General features: G+C 39.9%; 1 protein-coding gene across 1 annotated transcript in view; it reads right to left on the bottom strand.

The window, feature by feature from the left end:
• LOC121378702 (putative uncharacterized protein DDB_G0271982) overlaps positions 1–8,959 on the bottom strand; it is a gene marked incomplete at its 5' end in the record, with an annotated part of 24,663 nt that extends 15,704 nt beyond the window's left edge. The window contains one exon of the mRNA XM_041506987.1: positions 8,852–8,959. Coding sequence (XP_041362921.1) covers positions 8,852–8,959 — 108 coding nt within the window. The remainder of the gene's footprint in view (positions 1–8,851) is intronic.
• Positions 8,960–17,554: the final 8,595 nt, after the last annotated feature.

The following is a 17,554-nucleotide window of genomic DNA, read 5'->3' as shown; positions in this document are numbered from 1 at the left end:
TTAGCGAGTGAAACCCACAGCATCACAAGACGAAAGTAATACATGTACTAGATGTGTTCATTCCTCAGCACGTTTTAAAACTACTACGGCTATTTTTGACTGTCTAACATATAAGGTTATATCAATACTTGGAAGAGAGAGAACAAGGGGACAGATACAGAGACAGACAGCATAAACGTACGAGACAGGATCTTCCCCCCCCCCCCCCCCCCCCCCCCACCCACACGCGCGCGGCTGGAACAAATCCTTAAATTCGGGCAACAAAGAGCGATATTCGAGCAAAATTAGCTTTCCTTTTTACCATGTATTTCCATCAATTTACCTACAATATCACTTCTAATCCTTGTTAAAAATGCATAGTGATTTGTTTACAGCTTTATAGCTGTTTTGCGTAATGCTAATATAATTAAATTTTGTTATCCTGATTCGGACAAAAATAAGCCTGCCCCCCCCCCCCCCCCACACACACACAGAAATGGGAGCCCGAACGGCTGTGACAAGCAGACAGACATACACTGATAAAAATATAAAGATAGAGTGGAGGTGCAACTGCAACACAAGTTACACCTTTCGCAAAGAAACCAGGAATATTTTTTTAATGCATTTTTCTTAGACAAGACAGTACATACTATGGTCTTTGATATACCATTCTTGAGACCTTGATTGTGACGGAAAACATCGAGTCCATTTTCAAACCATTCTCTGACTGGGGTTTTTTCCTGTTCCAACCCGTGTCCCACGACTGGTTATATCAAAGGCCGTGGTATGCGCTGTTCTGTCTATAAAAGATCCCTTGCTACTAGTATTGCAACTGTGTGTCATCCAATAGCCGATGATTAATAGATGAGTGTGCTCTAGTGGTGTCGTTAAACTAAACAATCTTTCCGAGTCCATTTGTTGTGGTCGATCTTACGATATATCAGTTGTATATCAGATGCTCGAACATTCCCTGGCTTGTGTTAATTATTTAAAGTCGCCTAGGCTACCCTAGTTTCAACCCGTGAAAATAAGTTGGGTTAATCTGCAAACTTCTATTACATTAGGATAAAGTTACAACAGAGTGAAATAAAAGTTTGTTATTTTGAAACGGGAAAATACCATAAAAAATAGACTGGAGCGCAACTCCATAACCTTTACTTCTCCAAGGTCAGTGTGTTTTTAAAAATATGAAACATTATTTCGTGGTGTTAGAAGCACCAGAATGACCAGTAGCACTTCGGATGTGGTTATTTTAAACAATAAAATGCAAGTAATATCTAGTTTTAATTATAAAAGAATGGCCCTAATAGTGAACAAAATGCCGTCGTCATGTATAAAAACTAGTGATGTCACTTTTAAAGTTCAGTGACAATCCACCACATCTTACATCAAAGATCTAGACCTTTCTTGATCACATTGAAGATAAGTTTCATATTAGTTTATAAATTCACCCATTGTTTTAAAAGATACCACCGGTTAACACTATCTGTTTTCAAATTAAAACGATTATTGTCTGTTTAGAACTGAAATCTTGAAAAGTATTTAAAATTTGCATGGCATTTAAGACAGCAACATATATACTCTAGATAGTGCGCCACGACTGGTATATCAAAGGCCGTGGTATATACTATCCTGTCTGTGGAATGGTGCAGATAAAAGATCCCTTGCTACTAATGGAAGAAATGTAGCGGGTTTCCTCTCTAAGACTACATGGCAGAAATTACTAAATGTTTGACATCTAATAGCCGATGATTATTAAATTAATGTGCTCTAGTTGTGTCGTTAAACAAACAAACAATTTGCATTTAGTAGGTAACTGTTGGTATGACTATGCCTTTAACTGATTGCACGGGCAGTTTTAGCTTTCGGATTTCTACAAGCGGACGCTGATTCACTCGTTCATTTTAACTTATTTTCGTTCTATTGTCCACTCAAGGTCCCGCTGTCATGGCCACACTTCACCTATATTTGGGTTGTCTGTCCAAGAAAGGTAATTAGTTGTTAGTTGTTAGTAAGAGAGAAATCGGTGTAGCGACATTAAACCTGGCCATATATTCTTTAAACGTCGGTGTAAGTGGGAGTCTGTACCAGGATACGACTCCTGTATTTACCAGCCACCGGCAGGACGTGTACTATGTTTCTACGGCAACTCGTTAGCTCTTAACCAATCAAATAACTTGCTACAAATCGTTACTATTAGCCACACTGTGAGAACGCGCCTTTAGCAAATGAAATGTTTTCTGAGATTATAAAAAAAAGTATTGTGTACAAGCCCTTCATATTACTTTATTGTCCATGTCGTAATGCGTAGGTGTGAATAGGGAGATAAAAAGGTTCACATAAATATAGATTTTAGTTAAATATTGACTAATGTAATCCAGAATTGTTCGAGAATTGAGAGCAAGGGTGGAAATACTTGCGTCCCGACCGTTTTTCGCTGGTCAACATGACCATGGGCGGGGACATCATTTTGCCTGCCTTCCCGTCGGACTAGGTCAGGTGAGGTCAGGTCAGAGAATTTAACGTGCACCTTCAGAGCAAGCTGTTGTAGCACACGCCTGTCCTGGGCATAGGTGTCGGCCTCAGCCGGCTCCTCCGTCCCAGACAAGAAAGGGGTCATCGGACTAGCAATTGTTTTGTTTTTATACCGTAGGAGCATGTTTGGTCAGGTAGGAGCATGTTTGGTCAGGTAGGAGCATGTTTGGTCAGGTAGGTTTTCATTCGTACCGGACGAATTTCTAGCTTACTGGACCGAATGTCTGACAGGAACTTCAGTCAATTTTCAGCCCTGGAAAGCGATGGAGCATCCGGTTGAATTACGCACTGGGCCATCCTTCGTGAAATATGTCGCCAAGTTAAGTAGGGCCTATTAGTGATTAATTTATTGAATTCATTTTAAAAACGAATACCCATAACTGACAGAACACTAGCGTAGCCAGAATTTACATTGAGGGGCACCCAAACAAACCCCCACCTTAGTCAATCGCGTTAGGGTTGCCAGAATTTACATTGAGAGGCACCCAAACAAACCCCACCTTAGTCAATCCCGTTAGGGTTGCCAGAATTTACATTGAGGGGCACCCAAACAAACCCCACCTTAGTCAATCCCGTTAGGGTTGCCAGAATTTACATTGAGGGGCACCCAAACAAACCCCACCTTAGTCAATCCCGTTAGGGTTGCCAGAATTTACATTGAGGGGCACCCAAACAAACCCCACCTTAGTCAATCGCGTTAGGGTTGCCAGAATTTACATTGAGGGGCACCCAAACAAACCCCCACCTTAGTCAATCCCGTTAGGGTTGCCATAATTTACATTGAGGGGCACCCAAACAAACCACACCTTAGTCAATCCCGTTAGGGTTGCCAGAATTTACATTGAGGGGCACCCAAACAAACCCCACCTTAGTCAATCGCGTTAGGGTTGCCAGAATTTACATTGAGGGGCACCCAAACAAACCCCCACCTTAGTCAATCGCGTTAGGGTTGCCAGAATTTACATTGAGGGGCACCCAAACAAACCCCACCTTAGTCAATCGCGTTAGGGTTGCCAGAATTTACATTGAGAGGCACCCAAACAAACCCCACCTTAGTCAATCCCGTTAGGGTTGCAAGAAAATGAGGTCATTGGGGAGGGGCGACATTGTTGTTGTTGTTGCGGGCGCTGTTATAGTTTCTTTTTATTAAAAGGCGATTCGTACTAATGTAATTTGATTAATCATTGAAATTAGCTGTCTTTTTCATTTTTATCTTTCCTTTTTTCTTTCACCTTTCTTTGGTCTTTTGGTTCCTTCCTTTCTTTTTTTTTCTTTCTTTTTTCTTCCTTCCTTCTTGCTTTCTTTCTTTTCTACTTTTCTTTATTTTTTCTTTCAATCATTCTTTCTTTCTTTCTTTCTTCATTCCTTCCTTCCGTCTCTCCCGCCATCAGCAACTTTCTTCTCTTTTTTAATTATTATTTTTAAACGAACATTATGTGAAATACGGTACACGAACCCGACCGATCGCCGCATTGTGTTGCGCTCTATTACAGCCGGCGCTGTGTGTGTTGGGTAGAGGTGGAGTTACCGACTCGGCGGGCTCGGGTTACCGCGCCGGTTCAATAACGGTCGCCTAGCGTGACTGACGAAACGGGGCCGCCGGTTGGAGCACACGGGAAACAAATCAACGAGATTGATGGGATCGATGAGCCGTCGACATCCCGTTAATGACCAAACCGTCGAATTCCAGTATCAGTGACACCTCGCCGTTACCGACTACACCATAGGAATTCCTTTTTTCTTATTTGTTTTATGTTAGTGCTGTTCCTGGAGGCAATTTTCACCACCCATGATTTTCACTGAAATAATTTCTTTAAAACACACACATAGACATTAAGACTCACCCCCCCCCCCCCCCCCCCCACCTCGCTCTCCGTTTCCCTCTCTCTACTCCGGCTATCTCTCTCTCTCTCTCTCTCTCTCTCTCTCTCTTCTCTCTCTCTCTCTCTCTCTCTCTCTCACACACACACACACACACACACACACAGTGAGAGAGCGTTTGGAGCTAATTTTCTCGAACAGCCAACAGATTTTTTTTAAGTGTAGTCCGGTTAGTTTCTGAAATTGGGAGCTGGAATCGGGTAGTGCTTGTGCGTCCCCTGGCATGAAATACATTTGGATCATATTATACGACCGTTACTAGTTACAAAACTAAGACAACTAATTAGGTGCAATAACAAAGTTACAAGATGGCGGCTTTTCGACAAAGTTATTTATTGACTTTTGCTTTGAAAGGTAAACATTACCCCTTCAACTAAATGCCGTTAAAACATAATATATAGCTGAAGTTTTAATGTTTACATTTCAAAGTAAAAGTTAATAAATAAGTTTGCGTCATCCGCCATTATGCAGCTTTGAGATAGAACCTTTAATTGAATATGAGCACACAAATAAATAAAAGTACGCTACGCGTGTAATTCGCACATGCAAGCCGTGTGGTAACTTAAAGCAGCATACCCACGATAAACAGTGATACGGCAGACGCTGCTCGGTCACATTTAAATAAATTTAGGCAACAGATTGTGTTTACGAAACTGGAGAATTCGACGTAAACTCTGGCAATAAAATGGTCATGGATTAGTTTCTGCCTTCATTGTTCTCTCCCCGCACAGAGCGTAGCAGTACGCTGTGCCCAGGCGACGGCTTCTCCAATATGGCGTTTCACACCGGCGGCCAGTCGTACAATAAAAATCCATACTGCACAGCGCGCCGTATAATATCCTCTTACAACATCCCTGTACCAGATGCGTGTGACGTGATGTACAGACCCCGACAGCGTGTTGATACATGTGTGTTCACTGTATTCGTTACACACATGTGGGAGAGAACAATGTGTCAGAGTTGTGGTATCACATGGCTATATCCCTCATATGTAGGTTATCGTTTAAAAAAAACCCATGTCATTGGCTGCTCCTTAGTGATGACCTAGATGTCAAAATCAAACACAAAGAAAAAGATAGTACATAGTCAACGACGACAGTTTGGTCAAATAAGTATGGTTATGTTGACAGGAGGAGAGAGAGAGAGAGAGAGAGAGAGAGAGAGGAAGAGAGAGAGAGAGAGAGAGATGGAGAGAGATGAGGAGAGAGGGACGATCGGGAGGAGAGATGAGAGGAAGGAGAGAGAGAGAGAGAGAGAGAGAGAGAGAGAGAGAGAGAGAGAGAGACAGAGAGACAGAGACAGAGTAAATCATAGGCTTCTGAAGATGACAGCATCCGAGGGTGGAGGAACGAACTATTAAATATTAATATGTTGGTAACAACATCATTCGTTATTTATGGTATCACATGGCAATAACATACATATGTATGTTATCGAGTCAAAGACATGTGGTTAGCTGCTCCTAGGTGATGACCCGGTTGCCACAGCCATATCATCTAATGAAACAAAAGCACGATCGAAGTTGCTTTTTCTGTGACGTGTAAATTAATCGGGAACTTTTTGCTCTGCCATGCATAAGTTTTGTATACGCAAGCCCCGTAAATAAGTTTTAGTTGGGAAAGACGTATACATTTATTTTAAACCTGTTTTTTTAGCATTTGTAAGAAAAATACTACTACATTCGTGTTCGTTAAATACCATTTATATTATCGTACAACTCGTTTAAACACGTACCCAATTTAGCTTGCTTTTGCTCGTTAGATAATGGTTTCTAACTGCCGCTCATGTGACAATTTCTATTTTCATATAGGACGTCCAAAGCCCTCATCTTATGCGCTTCCAACGCCTGTAAATAAATAGCCTGTCCTGTGTTAGCCGAATATGATTGAGGTTATCCAATCGGAAAGGTGCATTATTCTTCTTTTCAACAAATTATCTCCAGATCTGGCAAAGCCGTGTCGGTCAAATGAAAACATAGTAACTCAGTCTTTGTAGTATATTTCGAATGATCTTTTTCTGTTTATCCTAAAATCGCATGTACAAAACAAAATGTTTGTTTGTCATAAACCTCAAACGTGTCTTCTTGAAATTCAGGAAATATATTTTTAGTCATTTTATTTATTTGTATGAACCAATGTATGCTGCCTTATGTTTTGTCTTGAGTGTGTATATATATTTCTGTGCAATACGAATACATGATTAATTTTGTTATGTAAATTAGCGTGTATATTTCGTATGTACTATGGGATTTTTAATCCAGATACCTACTCCAAACCCTGAGTGAGTGCTCCGCAAGGCTCAATGGGTAGGTGTAAACCACTTGCACCGACCAGTGATCCATAACTGGTTCAACAAATGCCATGGTTTGTGCTATCCTGCCTGTGGGAAGCGCAAATAAAAGATCCCTTGCTGCCAATCGGAAAGAGTAGCCCATGTAGTGGTGACAGCTGGTTTCCTCTCAAAATCTGTGTGGTCCTAAACCATATGTCTGAGCCATATAACCGTAAGTAAAATGTGTTGAGTGCGTCGTTAAATAAAACATTTCTTTCTTTCTTTCGTGCACTGGCTGAAACGAGAAATAGGCCCAATGGGCCCACCGACGGGGATCGATCCTAGACCGACAGCGCATCAAGAAAGCCTTTACCGCTGGGCTATGTCCCGCACCACTATTATCATAAAATTGTGGCAAGTATCTTTCAAGAATATTTCTTTAATCATTATTATTTATTTATTTATTTATCATTATTATTATTATTATTATTATTATTATTATTATTATTATTATTTTGTAATTGCATGAATATCAGCTCGTTTTTATGCTAATTTATACCTAATACCAACTCGTAGATTTTGTAGACTTCTCTTAGCCTATGTTTGTATGTAATGAATGCTGTTCTATAACATATTAGTCTATATGGGTAAATATTTGCCAAAATCCAGAATAATAAAGAATAAAAAAGTTTGGCAAATTAAATTATGCCACAAAAATAGAACGTAAAAATAGCAAAATATGGTATTTGTATCTATAATGAGGGTTGGTGGAAGAGAAAATCTGGCTCAGTCGGTACGACGCTCGGCTGAGGCGCGTGCGTCGTAGGATCGAATCACATCAGTGAACTCATTCTTTGATTGCCCCCACCCCCCCCCCATCCCAACAAGTGCCCCATGACTGTTATATCAAAGGCCGTGGTATGTAGGAATGTGCATAAAAAGAAAAAACATGTTTTGCTTAACGACAACACTAGAGCACATTGGATTATTGGATGTCAACATTTGGTGATTCTGACACGTAGTCATCAGAGGAAATCCACTACATTCCTAATGCAGAAAGGGATCTTTTACATGCACTTCCCCACAGACAGGAAAACACATACCCCGGCCTTTGACCAGTTGTGGTGCACTGGTTGGAGCGAGAAAAAAATCCAATCAGTTGAATGGATCCACTGAGAACGTGTTTAACGACACCCCAGCACGAAAAATACATCGGCTATTGGGTGTCAAACTATGGTAATGCAAACAAATAAAGTGATGATCAACATCAATATAAAAATTAAAGATTTAAATAAAAACAGTTTAAAGAACTGTGCAAAAATACAAATATCACAGATAGATACTGACTTTTACTCAAAATTTCAATTTGTGCTGTATTGGCCATTCTCAAAGAGAATGTTACACCCCTGCACCACGGTGAGGTTACAGCACGCGCAGGGGACATACACAGAAATGCGTACAAGACGATGATAAAACAAAAACAGGCTTTACTATAAATGTACTATAAAGACTGAGTTTCCATTGCTCGATTGCTTTACACCAGTTGTTCAAGAAAATTAGCTTTACCGAGCTTTGTTCACGTAACCAAAAAAGGAGAAATATCGATGCTACTCATTTTTTCTCTTTCCTAGCCGAGTTTCTCGACTAGTGTATTAAAGTTCATGGTACATATTGCCCTGTCTACAGAAGGAGTATATAACAGGCCACGGATTGTGCATATAGGTAACAGTTGTACTATAAATTATGTATGCACGGTGCTTTCAACTTTCAAACTTTTTCATTTTGAAAGAACATTGACCTGTAGTGCAATAGATCCCATCCATGCAATGCCTCATGACCGGTGAAAGTGAATACATGCCTTTGTTAAGGCATCTGTGTGTGTGTGTGTGTGTGTGGCTGTGTGTGTGTGTGTGTCTGTCTGTATGTCTGTCTCTGTCTGTCTGTCTGTGTATCTCTCTGTCTGTCTCGCTCTCTCTCTCTCTCTCTCTCTCTCTCTCTCTCTCTCTCTCTCTCTCTCTCTCTCTCGCTCTCTCTCTCTGTCTGTCTGTCTGTCTGTCTCTCCCGCTCTGTCCGTCTGTCTGTATATCTCTCTCTCCCTCTCTCTATCCTCTCTCTCTCTTTCTCTCTATCCCTCTCTCTCTCTCTCTCTCTCTCTCTCTCTCTCTCTCTCTGCCTGCATGTCTGTCTGTCTGTCTTTCTCTCTCTCTCTCTCTCTCTCTCTCTCTCTCTCTCTCTCTCTCTCTCTCTCTCTCTCTCTCTCTCTCTCTCTCTCTCTCTCTCTCTCTCTCTCTCTCTCTCTCTCTCTCTCTCTCTCTCTCTCTGCCTGCATGTCTGTCTGTCTGTCTGTCTGTCTCTCTCTCTCTCTCTCTCTCTCTCTCTCTCTCTCTCTCTCTCTCTCTCTCTCTCTCTCTCTCTCTCTCTCTCTCTCTCTCTCTCTCTCTCTCTCTCTCTCTCTGTCAGTCTGTCTGTATATATCTCTCTCTCCGTCTCTCTATCCTCTCTCTCTCTGTCTCTCTCTCTCTCTCTCTCTCTCTCTCTCTCTCTCTCTCTCTCTCTCTCTCTCTCTCTCTCTCTGTCCGTCTGTCTGTCTGTATCACTGCTGGCACACGTCACTGCTGGCACACGTCACTGCTGGCACCCCACTGCTGGCACACGTCACTGCTGGCACACGTTGGCACAAGTCATTTACAATTACGTGGGCGGGACGTAGCCCAGTGGTAAAGCGCTCGCATTATGCGCGGTCGGTCTAGGATCTATTCCCGTCGGTGGACTCACTGGGCTATTTCTTGTTCCAGCCAGTGCACGGCGACTGGTATATCAAAGGCTGTGGTATGTGTTATCCTGTCTGTGAGATGGTGAATATAAAAGATTCCTTGCTGCTAATGGAAAAAAAATGTAGCAGGTTTCCTCTCTAAACCATATGTCAAAATTACCAAAATGTTTGACATCCAATAGCCGATGATTAATACATCAATGTGCTCTAGTGGTGTCGTTAAACAAAACAAACTTTAACTTTAGCTCAGTCGGTAGTTACTTGAGTGGTAGGATCAAACCCACTCGATAGACCCATTGAGTTTCTTGACGTTCCAACCAGTGCTCCCACGTCTGGTATATCAAAGGCCATTGTCGATGTTTTGTCTGTGGTGAAGTGCATATAACGGATCCTTTGAATTTAGTCGAAAGAGGTAGCGAGTTTCGTCTTAGGTTTGTGTGTGAGAAATAGAGAATAATACATGAGTGGCCGTTAGATACCATTTATCTCATAACGAGTTGTTTTAAAATGTATCTAACGAACGAAAGCGAGTTTGAATCGTTTTTAAACAACGAGTTGTGATATCTAACGGACACGAATGTATTATTCTATTTCTTACATATCTTCAAAAATCAGGTTTTAAGCAAATTTTAACATCTTTTTCGACTCAAAGTTATTTACAGCCTTTGCACTTGTAGCTAACTTACGCGTCACAGACAAATGATTACCAGGTTAACTATACGTCACAGTGTAATTTCCACCGTGTTGGTTTTCATTGGATGTTTGGCACTGGTGATCTGGTCATCACATATGAGCAGCCAGTCGTATGTCTTAAAATTGTTAACACACGTATGTGTGTAAACAACTATGTGTTATCAAAAATAATATATGATGTTTTCACCAACGGGTGTGTAAGAACGTTTGGCACCGAACAGCCTACGATTAATAATAACCAGTGTACTCTAGTGATGCCGTTAAACAACCATTCGATTTGTACTGGCTATATGCTCTAAAATGTGAGTACGTACTCCAGACTTTGAAGATGTAAAATTAAGATTTAGCTTTATGGGTCCTGACTGGCGGTAACTGTTTATTATTGTAAATAGAGGTTCTTTCAGCTTATTTAACAGTCGCCGTTTTGTTTGCTTCTCGTTTATGTCAGAATCAAGTAAAGAGCTCTCTGGAGAACAGACAAAATGGCGGTTATCGCATGTTTCTCATCTTGATGGTATTTTCTATCAATAATTTGAGATGCGCCATCAGGAAAACCGTTTTGTTTCAACGTCATCGAGTGTATGTTGTGGTTTTCTTAAAGCGACAATCTCACACCGTCATCTTTATGCCATCGCAAAACAAAAACAGATTTAATAAACACGTGTGTTTTCGCTATCCTTTGCAATGACACGATAAAACAAGCCTGTAGCCATGTTTTAATACATTGTGGCATTAAACCGTATATAATGGAGGCGCCTCGAGTTTTGAACATTTAATGAAGAGTTAATACATTTGTGTTTGACCTATATTTGCGACTGAATCCAAAAAAAAAAAAAAAAAATCTGTTAGTTGTAAACATGTTATAGTTATTGTATGTTTTGTCACGGAAGGAGAACAATTTCTCAGTGTGTAGCTTTAAAGCACTGAATAGCCAAGGGTAACCACCTATGAGCACTGCTATACTTACTTAGTGTAAAGTGTCCTTCAGACTCCAATCTCGTCTCTCCATCAGTCTGTGGGATAATGCAAAACACAAACACAGCTTGGTGCCAACAAACACGTTTTTAAATTTTAATTTAAAAAACATTTATTTATTTATTTATTTATTATTATTATTATTATTATTATTATTGCTGTTGTAGCTTGTGTTTTGTTTGTTTGTCGTTCCTTCGTGCGTTTGTTCCCTCACTAGTTCGTTTCTTCGCCAGTTCGTTCGTTCGTTCTTTCACTCGCGTTGGTTTGGTCGATCGTTTGGATTATGCGTACATTGTGTAATTATACAGGTGTGGTACGGCTTGTACGAAGAGCGTCGATTTGGCGAACACTGTATTTGGTCGCAACCTAGTTTATATACCTAACATGTAATGAAAACTGAAGAATGGCTCGCCACGAACCAAAAGCAAAACTAAATATGTATTTTAATTGCTTAAATATTAAAATATGCACGAAAGATTTGTTGTTGTTTTGTTTGTGTCTTTTAAACTATCTATTTTAAACGTGTAGTCTCGGTTCCTCGTTCTTTAACCTGGCTTATTAATGCAAAAGACAAACACAGATACAGTTTTAGTAAACGTATGTGTTTTCGCTGTCAATGGATAAGGTCGGCTACCTTTATTCAAGTGACATCGACATTAACGTTTATGTAGATTTTTCAACTAAACATGTCAGATGGCGACCCGCCATCATAACTTTGTATTTTTTGTGACGTAGAAAAATAGGGCGTTATAAGAAGAAACTGAAAATACACAATCGACTGTTAACACTGGCGTAGTCAGGACTTTATATTTGGGGGCAGAGGGGGGGGGGGGGGGGGCAACCCACATTGGGGCGGGGGAAGGTCAACCCACACTATGTATGTATATATTGATGGATGGATGGATGATTTTATCAAATTTAATACAGTTTTAAAAAAAAAGGTTTGTTTGCGGGGCATGACTTAACAATTAAATATTAAAAGTATACTCGAGATGATAGCTTTAAGAGTAACAACAGCAACTGAATGAAGCTTTTAGATGCTTCCCCGTCCTCCTTATTCATCTAACCGTATATCCTCCTTATTCATCTAACCGTACATCATCCTTATTCATCTAATCGTACATCCTCCTTATTCATCTTACCTTACATCCTACTTATTCATCTAACCGTACATCTTTCTTATTCATCTTACCTTACATCATCCTTATTCATCTAACCTTACATCCTACTTATTCATCTGACCGTACATCTTCCTTATTCATCTTACCTTACATCCTCCTTATTCATCTAACCTTACATCCTACTTATTCATCTGACCGTACATCTTCCTTATTCATCTTACCTTACATCCTACTTATTCATCTGACCGTACATCTTCCTTATTCATCTGACCGTACATCCTCCTTATTCATCTAACCGTACATCCTTCTTATTCATCTGACCGTACATCTTCCTTATTCATCTGACGTTACACCAGTCGAGGCATGGGATTTTTAATCCAGATACCGACTCCAAACCCTGAGTGAGTGCTCCGCAAGGCTCAATGGGTAGGTGTAAACCTCTTGCACCGACCAGTGATCCATAACTGGTTCAACAAAGGCCATGGTTTGTGCTATCCTGCCTGTGGGAAGCGCAAATAAAAGATCCCTTGCTGCTAATCGGAAGAGTAGCCCATGTAGTGGCGACAGCGGGTTTCCTCTTAGAATCTGTGTGGTCCTTAACCATATGTCTGACGCTATATAACCGTAAATAAAATGTGTTGAGTGCGTCGTTAAATAAAACATTTCTTTCTTTCTTTCTGACCTTACATCATCCTTTTTCATCTTACCTTACATCCTCCTTATTCACCTGACCTTACATCCTCCTTATTCATCTAACCGTACATCATCTTTATTCATCTAACCGTACATCCTCCTTATTCTTCTAACCTTACATCCTCCTTATTCATCTAACCTTACATCCTCCTTATTCATCTGACCGTACATCCTCCTTATTCATCTGACCTTACATCCTCCTTATTCATCTGACCGTACATCCTCCTTATTCATCTAACCGTACATCCTCCTTATTCATCTAACCGTACATCCTTCTTTTTCATCTAACCATACATCCTTCTTATTCATCTGACCGTACATCATCCTTAATCATCTAACCGTACATCCTTCTTATTCATCTGACCGTACACCATCCTTATTCATCTAACCGTACATCCTTCTTATTCGTCTGACCTTACATTATCCTTATTCATCTGATCTTACTGGCTTACATCCTTCTTATTCATCTAACCGTACATCCTCCTTATTCATTTAACTTTACATCCTCCTTATTCATCTAACCGTACATCCTCCATCTAACCTTACATCCTTCTTATTCATCTAACCTTACATCCTCCTTATTCATCTAACCGTACATCCTTCTTATTCATCTAACCTTACATTATCTTATTCATCTGACCGTACATCTTTCTTATTCATCTGACCGTACATCATCCTTATTCATCTAACCATACATCCTCTTTACTCATCTAACCATACATCCTCCTTATTCATCTAACTGTACATCCTCCTTATTCATCTGACCGTACATCCTCCTTATTCATCTGACCGTACATCCTCCTTATTCATCTAACTGTACATCCTCCTTATTCATCTAACCATACATCCTCCTTATTCATCTAACCATACATCCTCCTTATTCATCTAACCATACATCCTCCTTATTCATCTGGCCGTACATCCTCCTTATTCATCTAACTGTACATCCTCCTTATTCATCTAACCATACATCCTCCTTATTCATCTGACCGTACATCCTCCTTATTCATCTGACCGTACATCCTCCTTATTCATCTAACTGTACATCCTCCTTATTCATCTAACTGTACATCCTCCTTATTCATCTAACCATACATCCTCCTTATTCATCTAACTGTACATCCTCCTTATTCATCTAACCATGCATCCTCCTTATTCATCTGACCTTACATCCTCTTTACTCATCTAACCGTACATCCTCCTTATTCATCTGACCTTACATTATCAGAAATATTTATTTCCTGAATCAAAACCGAGTTACGGGGAAATCTTGGTTCCACCGATAACGTATTATGCTGTAGAAAACGAACTGGGGTTCCAAAATAAAATAAAAGTAGAAAAACAAATAAAACAAAACAAAGTATTCTATCACGATGGGATAACGAAACCAGAGCAGCGCTAGACTAAAAGGATTGTAGTACAAGGTTACTATGCTGAAACATGCTGATGAAAAGTGTAACCTGGTTCAAGGTGAAAATAGGCCCAGTTTCCGACTTTCTGAATGTTCCTCGTATCTATTTCTAGCGGTATAATATACTGAAGAACAAAATAAAAATGAATATTTAATAGACTGTCAATGTCAAAATGGGTGTACAATGTTTACAAGACACTGGTCATTTGAACAAACACAAACACTAATCGGATTGTAATTGAATACTTTTAAATACATTAAACAAAACTCAATTAATGTTCGCGTTTCTTTTGTGGCCGAGTATACTTGAACGGCGGATGAATAATCGTGTGATGTGTCCGGATCTCTGTCACTCGTGACAGATTTTAACCGGTTACACATTTATGGGATGGGCGTCCTTAATGTGAAAGTATTCTCTTTTTGTCTTCTTATCTTGTTTTCGTGGACTTCAGTATTTGTGGTTTTGCTTAAATACACATTTCGTTGGGTACTTAAATACACATTTCGTTGGATACTTAAATACACATTTCGTTGGGTACTTAAATACACATTTCGTTGGGTACTTAAATTCGTGGACTTCAGTATCTGTGGTTTTGCTAAAATACACATTTTGTTGGGTACTTAAATACACATTTCGTTGGGTACTTAAATTCGTGGACTTCAGTATTTGTGGTTTTGCTAAAATACACATTTCGTTGGGTGGGAAGGGCGTAGTCCAATAGTAAAGCGCTCGCCTGATGCACGGTCGGTTTAGGATCGACCACTGTCTGTGGGCCCATTGGGCTATTTCTCGTTCCACCCAGTGCACCATGACTGGTATATCAAAGGTCAAAGTATGTGCTATCTTTTCTTTGGGATGGTGAATATAAAAGATCCCTTGATACTAATGAAAAATGTAGCGGGTTTCTTCTCTAAGACTTGTCACTATATCACTATATGTCAAATTTACCAAATGTTTGACAACCAATAGCCGATGATTAATAGTGTAGTGATTAACTGTGCAGTGGTGAAGTCACCGGTCTTAAGATTAGTAGGCGATGGGTTCATATCTCGCTACCGACTCCTCCCGGAACATACGTTCAGTTTTAACAACTTATTTGAATGTTGTAAGACATCTACAGTGAACTATTTGATTGGTTCACGACGTGGCCATTTAGTTTACCGTGAAGCGCACAAATCAGTCTAGTGGACGCTTTTCTGCTCGGTCTGGCTTAACTTGTCCTAGGATACAAATTCCCGTCCATGACAGATATCCAAGACAGCTGAGGTTTGTGTCCATGACAGCGTGTTTGAATCTTTAAAAGCGGATATATGCACGAAAGTTAAAATTATATTGAAATAAAATCTAAAAGTAAAGTTTGTTTTCTTTAACAATACCACTTTGAATTATTAATCCTCGCCTATTATGTGTCAAACATTTGGTAATTCTTACAGTCTTAGAGAGGAAACCCGCTACATGTTTTCCGTTAGTAGCAAGGGATTGTTTATATCCACCATCCCACAGACAGGATAGCCCATATCACGGCCTTTAATATATCAGTCGTAGTGCACTGGCTGGAACGAGAAATAGTCCAATGGGCTCACCGACTGGGATCGATCCTAGACCGACCGCGCATCAGGCGGACGCGTTACAACTGGGTTACGTCCCACCCCTACATAATCTAAATTTCGTCTGGATTGTTTTGCCTTAAAGGGACATTCCCGAGTTTGCTACAATTTTTAAGATGTTATCGAATAACAGAGATATTTAAACGATTGTAATTACATATCAAATATATTTTCCTGCATAACATATTACTGGCTATACATGTATATTAAACATGTTTCTGATCGTTCTAATTATTGTATTAGCGTAAATTATTTGAATGAATGAATGCATGTTTAACGACACCCCTGCACAAAATTACACATCGGCTGTTGGGTGTCACAAATGGTAAGTATATCAAATTATTTGAAGACAAAATCCAGTTTGGGCTTCTTACAAATATTAAGACGACCAGAAACACATTGAATATACAGACACTGATATTCTAAACAAGACAATATATTTAATATGTAAGTTTAATCGTAGAAATATTTTATTAGTTGAAAACATCTTACAATGCAGCAAATTCAGGAATGTCCCTTTAACCTCGTTGTGTTAAGTGCGTGGAAAGTCACTGCGTATATGCACTGGCTTTGCACTGTGGCGTGTATATTTTTGGAATATTATTATTAGCATAATTAGCATAGACCGTAAATCCTAGGTAACAGCATAATATCGGCTCTAAATCCAAGGTATTTAGAAAAGACTCCGATAGACACACAACATCGGGCCTTCTAGTTCGTGGTACGGTACCCAGAAGCACGACAATGCATACTATACAAATTAACGTTTTACTACAAGATTTTAGCTGTGGTGATGAGCGATGCGTGTCGATAGTTAGGCTTTATCCAGTCTTTACAAGCATGTACGTGTAATCTGAATTGACAGCCAGGTGCTTCATATAAAGGAGGACTGCCACTTTCGGGATAATATTCTGACCCCCCCCCCCAAAAAAAAAACCCCAATAACACAAAAAAACACCACGAAAAAAATAAGTATATATTTAGCGGTAACATTAATTTTCGTGGATGTTTTGTGGGGTTTGTGTGTGTTGTGTCGTGCTGTGTGTGTGTGTGTGTGTGTGTGTGTGTGTGTGTGTGTGTGTGTGTGTTTGAGAGAAAGAGAGAGACACAGAGAGAGGGAGAGAGACACAGAGAAAGGGACAGAGAGGGAGGGAGAGAGACACACAGAGAGAGAGAGAGAGACGGACAGATAGAGAGAGAGAGAGACACAAATTATTAATAGTTATTGAGATATTCAGGAGAACTACAGGTTAATACACAGTTTATCATTTCACATATTTGAGTGTTTGTAATCCAGTAAATCTATTCTAAATACAAACTAACAATACTCCTAGTTTTCGGTTCTTGTGCTCAGTAGAAATCCTTCCTACATTTTTGTCAGGAGAACTGCCGCTCCCAAGATCGATTTCACAGATCTAACCTTGCACAAGATAGAGCTCAATGGACGTTTAAACAGTCGTGATGGGTATTGATGGGATGTGAACTCAGTAGCTACCAGCATCAAGGCCGATGGTGTATCAACTACGTCACCGATATCAATTTTGATATACCAAAGACCGTGGCATGTGCTGTCCTGTTTATTATTGAATAGTGTAACAGTACCTTTGCTACTAA

Source organism: Gigantopelta aegis, chromosome 8, assembly GCF_016097555.1.
Source record: "Gigantopelta aegis isolate Gae_Host chromosome 8, Gae_host_genome, whole genome shotgun sequence".
Classification (NCBI taxonomy): domain Eukaryota; kingdom Metazoa; phylum Mollusca; class Gastropoda; order Neomphalida; family Peltospiridae; genus Gigantopelta; species Gigantopelta aegis.
This window is presented reverse-complemented; position numbering and strand designations above follow the sequence as displayed.